General features: G+C 40.9%; 1 protein-coding gene across 1 annotated transcript in view; it reads left to right on the top strand.

Annotated features, from left to right (window-relative positions):
- The first annotated feature begins 10511 nt into the window (after positions 1–10511).
- The window catches only part of ecscr (endothelial cell surface expressed chemotaxis and apoptosis regulator), a 33228-nt gene continuing 26135 nt past the window's right edge, over positions 10512–17604 (top strand). Inside the window, exon 1 of the mRNA XM_055643085.1 lies at positions 10512–10675. Within this exon, the coding sequence (XP_055499060.1) occupies positions 10624–10675 (52 nt within the window). The 5' untranslated portion in view covers positions 10512–10623. The remainder of the gene's footprint in view (positions 10676–17604) is intronic.

The following is a 17604-nucleotide window of genomic DNA, read 5'->3' as shown; positions in this document are numbered from 1 at the left end:
AAAAGAGTAGATTCCTTGGCCTAACTGGATGGAGACGCAAGTTGTTTCTGGGTTGAGGGCTGATCTCTGCACTGAGCTGCATTCTTGGGCAGCTCAGTGGCACAACTGGTAGAGCTGCTGCCTCACACCGCCGGAGACACGGGTCCAATCCTGACCATGGATGCTGTCTGTATGAAGTTTGCATGTTCTCCCTGTGGGTTTCCTTTGGGTGCTCAGGTTTCTTCCCACACCCAAAGATGTGCAGGTTTGTAAGTTAATTGCCCTTTGAAAATTCTCCCGAACGTGTAGGAAGTGGGATAACGTAGATCGATTGCGAAAGGATTTTTGATGGTCGGCATGGATCCAGTGGGCCAAAGGGCCTGCTACCATATTGTATCTTTCAATTGATCTTTGTGTTTTGTGAGGCAGGGGATGGTGGAGTAACAGCATCATGAAGTGGGATTTCCCATCTCACACTGCACTGTGACTGGTTTTATACTCTGATTTTTGCAACATGCACCAGCATAAATAATATGCTTAGCCCTAATATTAATTTCTCCATGGCGGGCTTTCAACATATTGAGAAACTTTCCAAGGAAATGGAGTTGCAGTGGAGCTTAGTAATATAGCTGGACTTTCATCTCCCCCATCTGAATAACTTGGTTACATTTAGTTTCCACTGCACATGTGAAGATGACAATGGGCAGCTCCATTGGTGCATGCCGGACGCAGACAGGGAATGAACCAAGGTTACCCTTTACCTGTCATAACGTTGACTGACAGGCTCAGCTTTATTAGCAAGTTGAATCTTATGCAAATTCACTGGCAACCTCTTAGAAGAGTGGACCATCTGCTGAATCTAATGGATATTTGCCAATCCCATCAATTGTTTTTAACCTGGATCTCAAGGATCCCAGAGTCTGCTGCCTATAGACAGGAAAAAGGCAGGAAACAGGTGGTTGTTTCTCCTGAGGTAATAAAGCTTTGAATGTGTGGCTACTCGGTTTCACAGTTCTGGCTAGATTTCTATAGGTACGGATGGCTGATTGTAAGTATGTGATCTCCACTGGAACCAGTTTAGTAAACATAGATGCTGCTGCACCCGCTGAGTTTCTCCAGCTTTTCTGTGTAACCCTAGTAAACTGCATGGTTTGTTTGTCCATCAACACTTGGTTAATGTGCAACCTCAACAAGTTAATGCATGTTTAAGCCAGATTCCTTTGACCGTAATATGATACTTGACATACTTCAGAGACTGCAGTTCGCTGAAGTAAACATAGATGCTGACGTATAGGCTGGGGCGGAAAACCCGGGGGGGCCAGAGGGGACACGTCCCCCCCATGTTTTGAGAGGTGGGGGACATCCCCCCCCCCCAAGTTTTTGTAATCCGTATTTTAAAATCTCCGTTTTCCGCGAGACAGTGGAGGTGGGACTGCTGATCAAGGGCGCCGATTGGACGAGAGAGACGTCGGTCAGCAGGCAATGGGGGCGGGTCATGATGATTCACGTGATGATTGGAGGAGGGAAGAGTGGGGGGAAGGGGGGTGGGACTGAGGATAGAGTGCGGTGATTGGAGGAGGGAGACGTGGCACAGACCTGCGCCTCATCCGCAGACAGGATCCCAGCTCTCCGGCGCTGGCTTGTCCCCACCCCGAGTGCCACCCACCCCTCCCCCCCCCCCCCAGAGCTTAACCTGCCTGGGCTTGCGGGAAATATGGGCAGCACGGAGAAGCAGCGCTGGTGTCCCGTCAGTCCAGTCAGGGCTTGTAGGTTAACCTGGCGAGACAGAGTTGAGCTGCATTTAGCGCTGGATTGAGCCTCCGAAGCCTTGCGCATGTATGTGTGAGTGTGCGCATGCGCACGCAGCCGCCAAAAATTGTGTCCACCCTGTTCCCCGGCTCCCTCCATATTTTGATAGCAAGTTCCGTGCCTGGGTATAGGAAATATAAATTGGGGTTCTTATTTCCTATTTGAGGGGGTAATACGTGAATGGTAATTTTTACTTGCATTAGTCACATTAAATATTTTAGTTAACTGTTGGATTTAAAGTACCCTTAACTTAAACAGGGCGGCACGGTGGTGCAGCGGTAGAATTGTTGCCTTACAGTGCCAGAGATCCCGATTCAATCCTGACTAAGGAATCATGTACAGAATTTATAAGTTCCCCCCATGACCAGGGCTGGATTTAGATGAAGAGAGGCCCTAGGCTATTCCACTTGTGAGGCCCCTCCCAATCCCCCACCCCCACCCCCACGACGTGAGGAAGATGGAAGAGTTCTCCAGATTGACACCGATGTACAGCCGAGCGTGGCAAATGAGATAAAAGAACTGGAAAGCTGCGCTTTTTATTTATTACCAGTGCTAGTGTCGAGTTATCGGCTTAAAACACTATTATTCTGAAATGGAGGGCAAGAAAAATTACTGAAATGTTGTTTAGAAACTAAAGTGTGTTGTGACAGCATATGTAAGAAAGGCCTATGACAGTCAAAAATATTATACACTAGGCCCGTACGAAGCTTTTCAAAAAGGGGTGTGGCATGGCAGGATTACAAAAATGTTATGTGAAATAAGTGAATGCAGCGCATATCACAAGCGCAAAGCTGAAAGACCCTTGCATGCTCTGGGGTTTTAGATGTTCTCTGGTACATTCTGAGCCTTATTTTGGAGCATTTTTGCACCAAATTTATGACCAACATTTCAGAAATAATTTTGGTTGAGTCAAGAGTAATGTGGTTGGAAAGGGATGATTGGGATCATTGTTGTATACATTTTTTTTAAATCAAGAATTGAAGTTGTCCTTGTTTTAACAATCAAGTTGTACTGTAAAATGTTATGCAAAATGTTATAAAGGGGCATGCAATGACTGCAAATAAAATACTGTAAGTTTTTGCAGTAAATAAAACGTTTTTTCAGAAAATGTTTTGTGTGTTGATTTGATTACCTGTTACTGTTCGACTGTGTTAGTGTGGGCACATTAAAAATATAATGCAAAGTGAAAGTCGCAAACTATGGATACATATTTTTAAGTATTGTTATCAAGGAAAAGAAAGCATTTCCAATTGTTTGATATTATTCATATGGAGAAAATATAATTGCTATAAAACCTACCTTAATTTTGCAATCTCACTAACATAATCCCCCTATCCCTCTCCCCCTCCCTCTCCCTCCACTTCTCTCTCCCTCCCCATCTCTCTCTCTCCCCCCTCCCCCTTCCCCTCTCTCCCTCCCCCCCCCTCTGTCTCAACCCCCCTTTCCCCCTCTCACATCCCCCCCCCTCTCTCCCTCCCTTCCCCTCTCTCTCCCTCCCATGCAGCGAGGCTCCAACTCCACGACCCCCAGACCCCAGCCCCCCCCCCCCCCCCCCCGGCCCGGAGACACAGGCACATTCCCGCAATGCAATATTCCACTACTTACGTGGAGTAGACACGTAGGATCTTTGGTAAACATGAGGCATTGAGGCGATTGTGTGGAATACAAAAGGAGATCTGAACCCGCCCGGGTCCACTACGCATGCGCGGAGAGACAGCGTCATTTTGCGTCGCTACTGCGTCACCGGCTTCCCCCAACTGCGCAGGCGCGGATGGTCGTAATTTTATCCCCCAAAACTTCCAGTGGGCCGGAACCATAATTTTGGGTAATTTCCGTCAAAGTGGAAACGCTGATAGCTCTCCAATTTTTTTCTCCGGATTTTTTTTACTCTAGGAAAAAAACACCTTGGCCGGAGGCCTCCTAGATTTTGAGGCCCTAGGCTTCAGCCTATAGGTAAATCCGGCTCTGCCGAGGCCCCCCTAGATCTCGAGGCCCTAAGCTTAAGCTTGTGAAGCTTATACGTAAATCCAGCCATGCCCGTGATCTGCATGGCTTTTCTCCGGGACCTCAGGTTTCTCCCATGCTCCAAAGACGTACTAGTTTGTAGGTTAATTGGCTTGGTAAGATTGTAAACTTTCCCCAGTGTGTAGGATAGTGCTTGTGTAAGGGATTGCTGATCGGATCGGCCTGTTTCTGCACTGTACCTCTAAACTAAACCTGTAAAAGTCAGTGCTTGGAATCTGCCGTTAATTTATTTCATTGGCAATGATTATATGGAGAATTAAACCACTTGCACCAAAATAGTGTACGGTGATAGAGATTTTAACAACATGTTTTCCCATTTTTTACATTAAATACACCTATGCATCTTAATTGAATCAGTCAACAAATGTTTCACAATAAATCACTGTGCCCCTTTAAATAATTCTGCTAGTTTGTTTTGCCAGGTTTTCCTCTCTTCATAATCCATGCCCCTGTCCCACTTAGGAAACCTGAACGGAAACCTTTGGAGACTTTGTGCCCCACCCAAGGTTTCCGTGCGGTTCCCGGAGGTTGCAGGTGGTTGCCGGAGGTTGCAGGTAGTGGAAGCAGGTTGGTAGACTGACAAAAACCTCCGGGAACCGCACGGAAACCTTGGGTGGGGCACAAAGTCTCCAAAGGTTTCCGTTCAGGTTTCCTAAGTGAGACAGGGGCATTACTCTCCATAATCGTGTGCAAGGACCAGCTTCATTGCTAATGCTGAGTACGAAGCAAAGTAGATTAGTGAAGAGTGTATGAAGAGGGCACAGATAAAGTGAACAGTTCCTTGTGCTGCCTTGAAATATTTTTCGAGGTCAGCTTGAAGTGATGGTCTATAATGTGCTTTGTGTAAAGTGACATTGATTTCCTTGTTCATTGGTTTACAATGTCTGAACATTGATGTCATAATGGACTTAGACAGGAAATTGATTAACATAAAATAAGTAATTAGTTTATTTAGTTTGGTGGTACATTGTTTCAGACAGCATGGTGTTACAATGGTTGTCTGGCAGGAAATTACATCTTTTCCTGTAAGGCAAATGTGGATTGAAATTTCTGTGCTGATTCAAATGTTTTTTCTTTTTAAATAAATCTCAGGGGCTCTTAATGAATATAGCCACCCTGGACAATATCACATTAATTATAATACATAATTATGGAAATCATGTTTTATTAGGTGTTCATATTCAGATTAGTAAGCATCAAATTATCAGTGTGTGGACACATCCATATCAGTTTAACAATGCATTTTTGCATGAGAAATGGCCACATCAATTTCCTATATGAAATTGCATTCCAGGGCTAGTTCAAATATTTTTCTGCTTCCTTTTTCTTCTTTTGAACCTTCTACAAATAGGAAGAGTTAAATTGTTATTCATATCAATAATCTTACCATGTGATTTACATGTTAATTGTTGAACTAATTTTAAATATCTTAATTTTGAACTTAGAAAAAAACTTTCAACTCACGATCTTTGCACTAGCCAACAAAAGTCCTCCTTAAATTGTCATTGTATATCATTCCTATAAGAGAGTTCTCACCAATCGATCATGGGCTGCAAGCCTTTGTGAAGATTTAGTTGAATCAATTAGTTAATTAATGTTAACTTTAGTTTAGTTTAGAGATACAGCGCGGAAATGGGTCTTTTGGCCTTTCGTCTGCGCCGACCAGCGAACCCATGCATATTAACACTATCCTACACACACTAGGGACAAATTACAGTTATACCAGGTCAATTAACCTTCAACCTGTACATAAGGGCATGTGATAGTAGAATTAAGCCATTCAGCCCATCATGTCTACTCTGCCATTCAATCATGGCTGATCTATCTCTCCCTCCTAACCCCATTCTGCCTTCTTCCCATAACCTTTGACACCTGTACTAATCACAAACCTATCTATCTCCACTAACTTGGCCTCCACAGCCTTCTGTGGCAAAGAATTCCACAGATTCACTACCCTCTGACTAAATACATTTCTCATCATCTCCTTCCTAAAATAACGTCCCTTAATTCTCAGGCGATTACCTCTAGTCCTAGACTCTCCCACTAGTGGAAACATCCTCTCCACATCCACTGTGTCCAAGCCTTTCACTATTTTGTATCTTTGGAGTGTGGTAAAAAAAATGGAGATCCTGGAGAACACCAACACAGGTCACTGGAAGAATGTACAAACTCCATACAGACAAGCACCCGTAGTCAGGATCAAACCTGGGTCTCTGGCACTGTAACGTAGCAACTCTACCGCTGTGCAACCATACCGCCCTTAATAAACAATTAACATTATTAGTAATAATCTTCACTGTGGGTGGTAGATTGTCTAATATCATCAATTCTTTAACTAATAATAGGAATTGAGTATATTGCTGTCAATAGTTTTCATTTATAAACCATGTCCATATGTAGTCCATATATAAATATATATTTTTTTCTCATACAAAATGCTTTTATTCAGAACAAACAAAAATACAAAGTAGTAACACGATCAAAGAATGCCTATATTGGCATTTTACAAAGAAAGTTATCAAATTAAAATATTAACATTTTTATCAATAATACATTCGACTTCTTGCAGTGACCAGCGTTCACGGAAGGCCTCCACAATGTAGTCCATATTGGGAGTTCATTCCCTGTCCTAGATCAAACCATAATCCACTTACTGGCGAACCTTGTATATTGACCCTCGGGATGCAATTCAATCGTGCGTTGAGGCTCATACCCACTGTGACGAACTGCCTTTAAAGTCCTAATGTGCACGCAGTTGTGACCAAATGAACTGGCCTTGCTGAACTGGTGATTTGACCTCAGTGTATAATACTGGGTGTCCAAACCCCGAAGTAGCTGAGAGCATAATTCTTTCAATAATTGCAGTGAGATTTTCACTCAGTCACAGGAAGTTTTTAGAAAGGTGACCTGTCATGTTAAAAGAGTATTGTGCTTTATTAATATTGGCTCTGAAGCAGAATTTCTTCAATACCATGAAGTTAATGAATGCTGAGTATTGCCAGATTCTTTACCTGAATTATGGCATAGTCTGCATTTTTTTGCACAGTAGGTAGTGCCTTAATGAATTGCTACATAGACATTCCCTATTTGCACCCTTTGACACTCAGTAACTGCACAAAGAGTAATTCTTCGGCTTCTCCATCCCCTCAAACAGGGTTCTTGACACCTGGATTACTGTTGTGTGTTGGAAGGAACTGCGGATGCTGGTTTAAATTGAAGATTGACACAAAATGCTGGAGTAACTAAGCGGGCCAGGCAGCATCTCTGGAGAGAAGGAATGGGTGACGTTTCGGGTCGAGACCCTTCTTCAGGTCTGAAGAAACGTCACCCATTCCTTCTCTCCAGGGATGCTGCCGGACCCGCTGAGTTACTCCAGCATTTTGTGTCTACCTGAATTACTGTTGTTCACGAAGCACCACTATTCTGTATTTCATGGCTGCATGCTGCTGTTGCAATGCTCAATTAGAAATTCATGTTACAGGTAAACGTAAATACGTTTGTAATCTTAACATGCAATTTTAACAATATTTCTAGTTATAATGTTTCATACAGAATATATTTACATTATTGTTTAAATCGCTGAGCTAAAAAAAAAATCACCCACAGCTGAACTGATTTCTCAAGATTGGCTCAGTTTATTATTTATAATGAACTTTTGGACCAAATTGGAGTTTTGTTGAGCTCTCCGTTTCAGGAAGTTATGCACAGCAACGACTGCTGTGTTGAGGGGCTTTGCATCCCGTTTGGCAAGAAAATTGCTAGCTGAAATATTTTATGGATGAAGAATTAAAGCGGGTGGAGAATATCACAGGACACTTTGCTTTCCTGATGCAGTGTTGGCAGTCCATGTGTTAGAAGACTTGGAATAAAAGCAAGGGAGCAGATGTAGGAACATGTTCGGTCTCAGGAAATTTGCTGCAGTAAAACTTGGCAAAGTTTCTCTGTTCCAATTAAATGGGTAAATTATATTTGCCATTAAAATCTACTGTTAAGCCTTGAGCCAGAATTGATGCCAAATCCTGAAAAAAAATGTACAGCCCTGAAATTGGCAGTTTAGTAAGAACATCAACATGAAATCAGCCCCACAGGCTGATGTGCCCAGTTCATCGCACAATTCTCATTAAAAATTAAACATACATTAATTTGGTCTCATGTCTAATTTTCTCATAGTCCGTGTGTTCGAACCAGCTGCATTTCCCCAATAGAAAGATATTGTTTGCTTGTTGTTGATAGGAACATTGAACTACTGATTGAATTGTATTGTTCCATCTGCATTCATTTAGCTTTTTTCAACAAGGGACAAACCTTAGCATCTAATGACCATTTTTCTTCTGATTATTTTTTTCGTGCATAGCAGCCTAAATTAACCAAGTCTTCTACTGATCTGGAGTAGCTGTTCCAGTCACTGTTGTGGCTTGCAGGGAAAATGGTGTGTGCATTCACCCTTTCCATTTCCAGTGCCTACTACATTTTTTTCCCGAATGCTTTATTTTATTTTATGGAGGTTCATCTTATCATACTAAAACATTTTAATTTTTAAATTTGTTTTGATTTTTTCTGATTCTCCAAATAAATCCAGGAGAAACCTCTCCTCCTGTGAATGTTCTTGTATTCATGGATAGGATGTTGTTCTTATGTCCATGTACCTGAATACTACCAGAAAGCAAAATTCTATTGATTTTGAATTTTTAAGTACATTAATTGAGCTGTGACCGTTGCTTTCTGTGGGAGATGTTTCCATGCTTCTACCATTCTTCATGTTATGGAATGACCTGCCCATAGTTTTAATGTTATGTTCTGTTGTTCTGGACTTGCCACATGCAGAGTTAGACTGTGTTTTAGACCTCATAGTTTATGGGAAATAAGCAGGAAGACAGAGTTAAGGTCAAAGTAATATCAGCCTTGATCTTACTTGATGGAGCAATGGCCTGCTTATTTCTAATGCAAAGGTTTCTCCATCTTCCTATCAGTTCCAGTGAATATTATGGGGGGGATAAAAGATTGGAGTCACAGAGATCAAAGATTAGTTTATGTCCTTACTTCTTGTATTATTACCCCCTGAACATCACATTCAAAATTAAACATACACTAATTTGGTCTCATGTCAGATTTTCGTTGGAACACGTTGGAATTCAGAAGACTGAGGGGGGATCTTATAGAAACTTACAAAATTCTTAAGGTGTTGGACAGGCTAGATGCAGGAAGATTATTCCCGATGTTGGGAAAGTCCAGAACTAGGGGTCACAGTTTAAGGATAAGAGGGAAGACTTTTAGGACCGAGATGAGGAAATCATTTTTTACACAGAGAATGGTGAATCTCTGGAATTCTCTGCCACAGAAGGTAGTTGAGGCCAGTTCATTGGCTATATTTAAGAGGGAGTTAGATGTGGCCCTTGTGGCTAAAGGGATCAGGGGGTATGGAGAGAAGGCAGGGATGGGATACTGAGTTGGATGATCAGCCATGATCATATCAAATGGCGATGCAGGCTCAAAGGGCCAAATGGCCTACTCCTGCACCTATTTTCTATGTTTCTATGTTTCTATGTTCAATGATGTTTCTTGTGGGTATGCTCCAAAATGGCTTTGGAATTCTAGCTAGATAATAGGACCTCAAAGTAATGATATTTGTGAAACCTGTGTGCTTCATTATCTCAACCCCTTTAAAACTAACAGCAGAAGGAATTGTGCAATCATTAATATAGTTTACCATTTTTTTTCAAGATTTTCTTTGTTATTTTAATGTGCTCATTCATTCCTTCCTGTGTCTCTGCTCCCTTAAACTGTCTGCAATTTTGATCACTCTCATGATGATGGAAGCTTTTCTTTGAGTCATTCTATTATTTATTTTTCATAGCCAGAAGCTCTAGCTTTGTGGGATCAATTGTTCTGAACACTCACTGTTTCCCTATTATGGCTACAGGCACTAAAATGAACAGTAAATTCACAATTTTTTATTGAATTCACTAGGTACATAACATTCAAACCCTCCCTGTTGGATTACGTCAATATATTTATGCCAGTGAGCAAGGCATGTTATGTGATTCAAAGGCCTTGTAGAAGGCTCATGATTTAATTGCCAGTCTTCAAAGTGTATTGGAATTGTATCGTGGATTCATTAAACACACAATACAAATTTTGATTAAACTTCTATTGTGTGGTGTAGTCTCGGACAATTGAGAGTGCAACTTTTTAATTGATCTGAGCACAGTGGACTGAAAAACAGAAATTTGTAGACAAAATGAGACAACAGCCAGAACAATTTAAGAGAATAAGGAAAGAAACATCAGAAAGTATTTTGAAATAAAGTATTTTCACCAAGAGAAGCAATGTAAAGGAAGTTGGATCCGAAGGAAGATGAGAAAGAAAAATTGCATTTTATAATTTACTTTTCAAAAAGGATTAGAATGATTTGAGAACTCTTTACTGTAGTTATATTGTATATTGTATTTCAGAATAGATTTAAAATAAAAGAGTTGAAATTCTAGTCTGAAATATTTGGAAACAGATCTATTATTAAAGAGTATTTCTGGAGCTGGCATTCAACTAAAATGCAAATGGTGCCAAATCATTGTGAACTTTTAGATGCAAGATTCCCACACCCTGTGAATCAGAACATGGTATTAGATAAGCAAATGGTCTGTGACGTTAATTCTCATGTGATTTCATTCAACTTCCTCCCATTCTTTCAAAGGAAACACCAGAAATAAACCGTGCAGAGCCATACATTTACACATTTTCCACTTGCAAACCAACCTGGACTTGGGGAAGTAGATTTATGTATAGCTTTCTGCATTAAAGCACGAAAAAGAAATGAAAAGTTTCAAAGTCATTGTTTTTCTGTTGTTCAGCTTATATTTGAAAGGTAGGAATGGTTTATTTATAGCCTCATCAGGTTATTATTTAACGTCAGCCTTATTAGTAAAAAGAAAATTCTACTTGTTCTTTAGGTTAGTTTTCATATCAACCACTTTTAATTATTTCCAGCTTCAGTGCTATTCAAAAGTTACACATAATGCAGCTCGATTATATATTCACCAAAAACGTAATGTTTAACCCTCTCCGCCACTATTATCTTTCTCCACAAATGATAAAATGTTTGTAACACTTTCTACATTTCTTGCACCACAAGGGAAAGAAAAATAAGTTTTAAGTTTATCATTTCAAAATGTTTTCTTTGAGTAGGATTTGGACAATTCTATTTATTCATAATATATGAGAATAAGAAATCATTACTATTTTGCTTGGTGATTGTAAAACGTATTTGTAATACAGGAAAATACTCATAACTGTAATGTTTTTGCACTTTCTGGATGACATATTTTTGTATATATCAAGTTTTGTATATATAACAAATCAGTTGTAGTGAATGTTCTTACAGTTGAACGGGCAAAGTTCTAATGTTTACTTCAGCTCTTTATTTTAACAAGTGTGAGTTTGTAGCCATTGTGGTAAGAGGTGAATAACATAAGTAGTAACATGCACCAAATAATCTTGACAATTATAAAGAGTAAGGACCGCTGGAAAATGAAATAGGAGAAATGATAATGGGAATAAAGAAATGGCAGAGGAGTTGAATAACTTTTTTTCCATCTTCACAGTGGAAGACACTAGCAACGTGCTTGAAATTCAAGATAGTCAGGGGCTGGAAGTTAGTGGAATGGCTATTACTAGGGAGAAGTTGTTTGGGAAGCTGAAAGGTCTGAAGGTGGATGTTACCTGGACCAGATGGACTGCACCATAGGAGTCTGAAAGAGGTGGCTTTAGAGTTTGTGAATGCACAGATAGCGATATTTAATGAATCACTAGAGTCAGGAGTAGTTCCAGATGATTGGAAAATTACCAATATTACCCCGCTGCACAAGAGGGAGCAAAGCAGAATAGTGGGAACTATAGGCTGGTTAGTCTGACTTTGATGGTCGGTGAGATTTTAGAGTCCGTTATAAAGGATGAGGGTACGGAGTACTTAGAAGTTCACGATAAAATAGGCCGAAGTCAGCAGGGCTTTGTAAAGGGGAGGCCGTGCCTGACAAATTTGCTGGAATTCTTTGAAGAAGGAAATAGCAGGACAAAGGAGAGTCGGTAGATGATGTAAATCTAGATTTTCAGAAAGCCTTTGATAAGGTAACACATGGGAGGCTGCTAAGGAAGATGAGAGCCCATGGTATCAAAAGGCAAATAATAGTATGGATATCAGGTTGGCTGGATGGCAGAAGTAAAAGAGTGACAATAAAGGGGGCTTTTTCTGGTTGGCTGTCAGTGACTAGCAGAGTTCCACAGGGCTGGGGCCACTGCTCTTCACATTGTATATTAATGATTTGGATAAACCGATTGAAGACTTTGTGGCCAATTTTGCAGATGATACGAAAATAGGTGGAGGGGCACATAATGTGGAGAAAGTAGGGGCTCTACAGAAAGTCTTGGATGGGTTGGGAGAGTCAGCAGAGAAGTGGCAGATGGAATATAGTGCAACAAAGTGCGGAGTCATGCATTTTGGTAGTAGGAATAAAGGCATAGATTATTTTCTAAATGGGGAGAGAATCCAGAAATTGGAAGTGTAAAGTGACTTGGGAGTGCTGGTGCAGGATTCCCAAAAAGTTAATCTGCAAGTCGAATCAGTAGTAAAGAAAGCATTGTTAGCATTTATTTCGAGAGGGCTTATATACAAAAACAGGGATGTCCTCTTTAAGGCGCTGGACAGGCTGCATTTGAAATATTGTGAACAATTTTGGGCAGCATCTCTGATGAAGGATGTGCTGGATCTGTAGAGGGTCCAAAGGAGGTTTACAAGAATGATCCCAGGAATGAGTAGGTTAACATATGATGAGCGTTTGACGGCACTGGGCCTATATTCGCTAGAGTTTGAAGAATGAAACGTACAGAATAGTGTAAGGCTTGAATAGAGTGGGTGTGGAGAGGATGTTTCCACTAGTGAGAGAGTCTAGGACTAGAGATCATAGCTTCAGAATTAAAGGATGTTCTTTTAGGATAGAGATGAGGAAGTATTTCTTTAGTCAGGGGGTGGTGAAACTATGGAATTCTTGGCCACAGAAGGCTGTGGAGGCAAAGTCACTAGATATATTTAAGGCAGAGATAGATAGATTCTTGATTAGTATGGGTGTCAGAGGTTATGGGGAGAAGGCAGGAGAATGGAGTTAGGAAGGAGAGATAGATCAGCCATGATTGAATGACAAAGTAGACTTGATGGGTCGAATGGCCTAATTTTACTTGGACTCGAAGCGAAACAAACGCTAATGGTGCAAGTGGAGTGTGACCACACAAGAAACTCAAAGAGACAGATTTAAGGAATATTGCAGGGGTGAGGCTAATAGAGGAGTAAAAATTGTGGGTGGATGAGGCCACAATGCATATAAAACCAACTGCAACTGTAATTGAAATGTCAACCAATTGGACGATAAAGGATAGATGGTGCAGAATGATTAGGTATAAGGAATACACAAGAAAGGATAATTTATCATAAATAGTGTTGGTAATTTTCTTGTGCACTTCTATTTCTTGTAAAATGTTTGCCTTTTCGTCCCTACTCCCTTCCACCTCTAGTTTCCCTCCCTTGTGACTCTCAGTCTGAAGGAGGGTCGACCCAAATCGTCACACATTCCTACTCTCTAGAGATGCTGCCTGTCCTGCTGAGTTACTCCAGCTTTTTGTGTCGATCTGTCATCTTTATTGTGTATAGTCTCTTGGTGACAGACCCAGCGCAATACAGGTTACTTTTAATTATCTTCTAAACTGGTCTAGCAATTCTGCCATGAAATTAGAGAATGGCAGAAACTAGGCAGCTCTTAAAGTGAAACCATTTTACTTAAAACCATGATATCAATAAAAACCATGATATTAATTCTGTTTTTATTTCAGATTTGCAGCATTTGTAGTTTCTTATTTGATTTTCATGATAATTTTCATTGTATCGAGCTATTATAAAGAAACAATAATAAGAATAAAACTGCGTAATCGCTAAACTTTGGACAAAGGCATGCCTAATCCTGTCAGTTGTGCTAAGTATTCCATCATACTTCTGTACCTACTAGATGGTGAAAGGTTTTGAGGAATCATAATACTTATCCTCTAACTTGCTTCTGTTGCCATAATGTTTATCTGACTGCTCCAGTTAAATTTCTGGTCAATGATTATCCCCAAATTGTTGGTGTTACGGGACTCACCGTTCAATGGTGATGACAGTAAATACTAAAGGTGGGTTGTTAGATTCAGTTTTGTTGCTAATTGCCATTGACCGACCACTCAATTTGTCTGGAGATGCTGCCTCACCCGCTGAGATTCTCCAGCATTTTTGTCTACCTTCGATTTTTCCAGCATCTGCAGTTCTTTCTTAAACATTTCGTCTACTGCGAAATCTCCTCAAGGTATGTCTACTTTGAAGAAGTTCTCTTCTATCCGAAGACAGTTTAGCAACACCCTCTCTCACCTCCCACTCTGTGAATCCTCCTGAGTCCTTGGTTTCTCCCTCCTTCCCCTCCCCTTCCCGGCTCTCCCACAAGCCTACTGTCTCTGCCTCTTCCTTTCTTTTTTCCCCCCCCCCCCCCCCCCCCCCCCCCCCCCCCCCCCCTCCCAGTCTGAGGGAGGGTCTCGACCCGAAACGTCGACTATTCCTTCTCTCCATAGATGCTGCCTCACCCGCTGAGTTTCTCCAGCATTTTTGTCTACCTTTGATTTTTCCAGCATCTGCAGTTCTTTCTTAAACTTAACGATTTGCCTGAATGTTACTTCCCATGTTTTTGCTTGTGCTTGAATGTCTTACTTCAAACAGGCATGGGCTGCTTTGTTGGACGAGGATCTGCAAGTGGAATTTAACATGATGCAATTACAGGAAACATCCTACTTCTGATCCCTGAAGCAGCTGGAGATGTCCAGTCCTAGTTCATTGCCTTCAGGAGCATGTGTTGGGACAGATGATGCATGTCTAATGACCTTGACTATCTTTCCTTTTCAAGTTTTGACTCCAATCACTCTAGTGTTTTCTCTTGTCCATCGGTTGGCTGCACTTCCTCATTGCTTCAGGGACCTGGGTTAGAGCCTGATCTCTGATGTTGTCCATATGGAGTCTGCACATTTTCTCCCTGACCACATTTGTTTCCTCTGACTGCTCTGGTTTACTCCCACATGCTAACGGTGCACTGGTGGGTTCATAGGCTATTGTAAATTACCCTTTGATGGGGCAAACAAAATCAAGACAGATAATGGGCATGTCGGAGAGAGAGTGAATTGCAGGGTTACAGGGAAATATGGGGGAAATGAGATGCGTGGAATTGCTTCTTTAAGGTCTGCATTGACCCGGTGGGCTGAATGGCTTCTTCTGTGTCTTTAAGAAATAGAAACACAAAAAAAGCAGCCAATTCAGCAAGTTGTGCTTTTCAATAAGATCTCGGCCGATATAGCTCATCCATTCTCCCACCCAAATCCAATATTTATTGATGAGACCAAACATCTTTAATAAATTCAATGATTGAACACCAACAGCCCTCTAGGGTGGATCATTCTAGAGTTTTATAACATTATGTGCAAATATATTTCCCTCTGTCTCAGCCCAAATAATGACAGTCAGTTTGAGATTCTGACCCCAGGTTTAGACTTTCCTGCCATAGGAAAAGGCCTTTAAGCCTCTAACGTGTAAATCACTTTCAAGACATTGTTCGTCAAACATCAGTGTAAATCTGCTGAGCGTTGGTCAATTTTATGCTTTTCAAATGACAACATCTTCATTGCAGCATTCTATCCAGTGGACATACATTTCACAACCTCCTGGATAAGTATATCTTTGCACTGGTATGCAGTTACAAAACTGCCCACTGTACTGTGGATGGGGTATGGTCAAAGTCCTGTATCTGGCCTCGAAATTCAGATACATTGCACAATTTTGCTGTCAGCACCAAATACATGAAAGTAATTTTGTCTCTGGAGCAAGTCTTGGCTACAATCATTTATGTGTCGACCATGCTTCCCTAGTACAATCAGTATGAAGAAGGCTCCTGACCCTGAAACATCACATATCTATTCTCCAGAGATGCTGCCTAACCCGCTGAGTTACTCCAGCATTTTGTGTCTATTTTTGGTATAAAACAGCATCTGCAGTTCCTTTTTATTACAAATGGGCACTTTTGATTTATTTCGATTTTTTTCTTTATTCGCCTCCACTACTTGGGACCGTCCACAATGTATCACCATGACCCCACCCAACCATCATGGCCACCCAGCCTTCCAGATAGTGATCCGACAACACCAAGCCCTGATCTTCTGAACTAATCTCCAACTGCTCAAGTAAGAACTTCATTGTTCTGTTTGGGGACATATGGCAATCACTGTCGGGACTTCCTTCCACTCCATTCTCCACAACACAGGCCAAGGCCAAATCACTGATTTACCTGCTATTGTCCTTTGTGTACTCCATAATGATGCAGTGTGCAACTGGACTACAGCCAAACCAGATATTGGTCCACTACAGTATAACCATTTACTACTCTCCCACAGATCCCAAAGAAGTTCAAGGCCCTTCACTCTTGGTCCCTAAGTCTCTGCAAACAAAATATTTCCTATATCAGACTGTTAACTTTCATTTAGTTTAGAGATACAGTGCAGTAAACAGGCCCTTAAAGACACCATGTCCGCACTGCCCAGCGATCCTCGCACACTTCCACTATTCTACACTCTAGGGACAATTCTACATACTAGACACCATTTACAATTATACCAAGCTTACAAACCTGTACGTCTTTGAGATTTGGGAGGAAACAGGTGTTCCCGGAGAAAACCCACACAGGTCACAGGGAAAACATACAAAATCCGTACAGACAGCACCCATAGTAAGAATCGAACCCGGGTCTATGGCGCTGTAAGGCAGCAACTCTACCGCTGCACTACCGTGCCGCCCTTTGTCATGCATCTGTAAACCAAGATCCATTGCATATTATACATAATTTCCGGCCAATTAATCTTTACAAATATTCTGGGATTTCTTTGTTTCCCTGATCAAAACTACCACAATTTTCACCTTGTCCACTCACTTAACCCTTCTTGGAGTGTCATGCTAAAATAAAGAACCTCTGAAATTACTTCTGTCAACATAGACGAGTCAATGTTTTCCATTTTCCATTCTATGGTAAAGGCATTTCACATGAATTTTTTCTTTGTCATTTCTGCAGCCCACAGATTCATGGATGAGGAAGATATGTTGATCTATTTTAGATTATTCATCCAAACAGATGTGACCATCTTCCACTTCATTATATAATTTTCTTTAGGGATATTAGGTATTTTAGTTTGTTGATCCACACATCTGGTGCAAGATGGATTAGCCGTGTTATAGACTGGCACATGTCTTCACTGTATATTTTTTTTAATCCATATAAAATGTACACAAAAAGCTCAGACGTGAAGGAGGGTCTTGATTGGAAATGTCACCCATTCCTTCTCTCCAGACATGCTCCTGTCCCACTGAGTTCTAGCTTTTTGAGTCTATCTTCGATTTAAACCAGCATCTGCAGCTCCTTCTGAACATGTAAAATATACTACTTCTTTGCTGATTGTTGCGGCAATATTGACTTTAGCAATTGTATTTTGTAGAATATTAGAGATTTGCTTTTTTTCTAAAACTTTTTGATCCCTTAGATACCTCCTAGCAAGGCAAATACGTCTTGGATTCTTGTTTGTCCTGGCACCTCAGAGACCTTTGATGGATAGCTTTTCCAAACCTTCAAACATATTAGAAGTCTGACATACTTTAGGGAAACATAAAAAAATTGTGTTTCTTCTTCCTCAATT

Source organism: Leucoraja erinacea, chromosome 11 (assembly GCF_028641065.1).
Source record: "Leucoraja erinacea ecotype New England chromosome 11, Leri_hhj_1, whole genome shotgun sequence".
Lineage (NCBI taxonomy): Eukaryota > Metazoa > Chordata > Chondrichthyes > Rajiformes > Rajidae > Leucoraja > Leucoraja erinaceus.
Note: the sequence above shows the minus strand (reverse complement) of the source record. Positions and strands in the feature narration are given on the sequence as shown.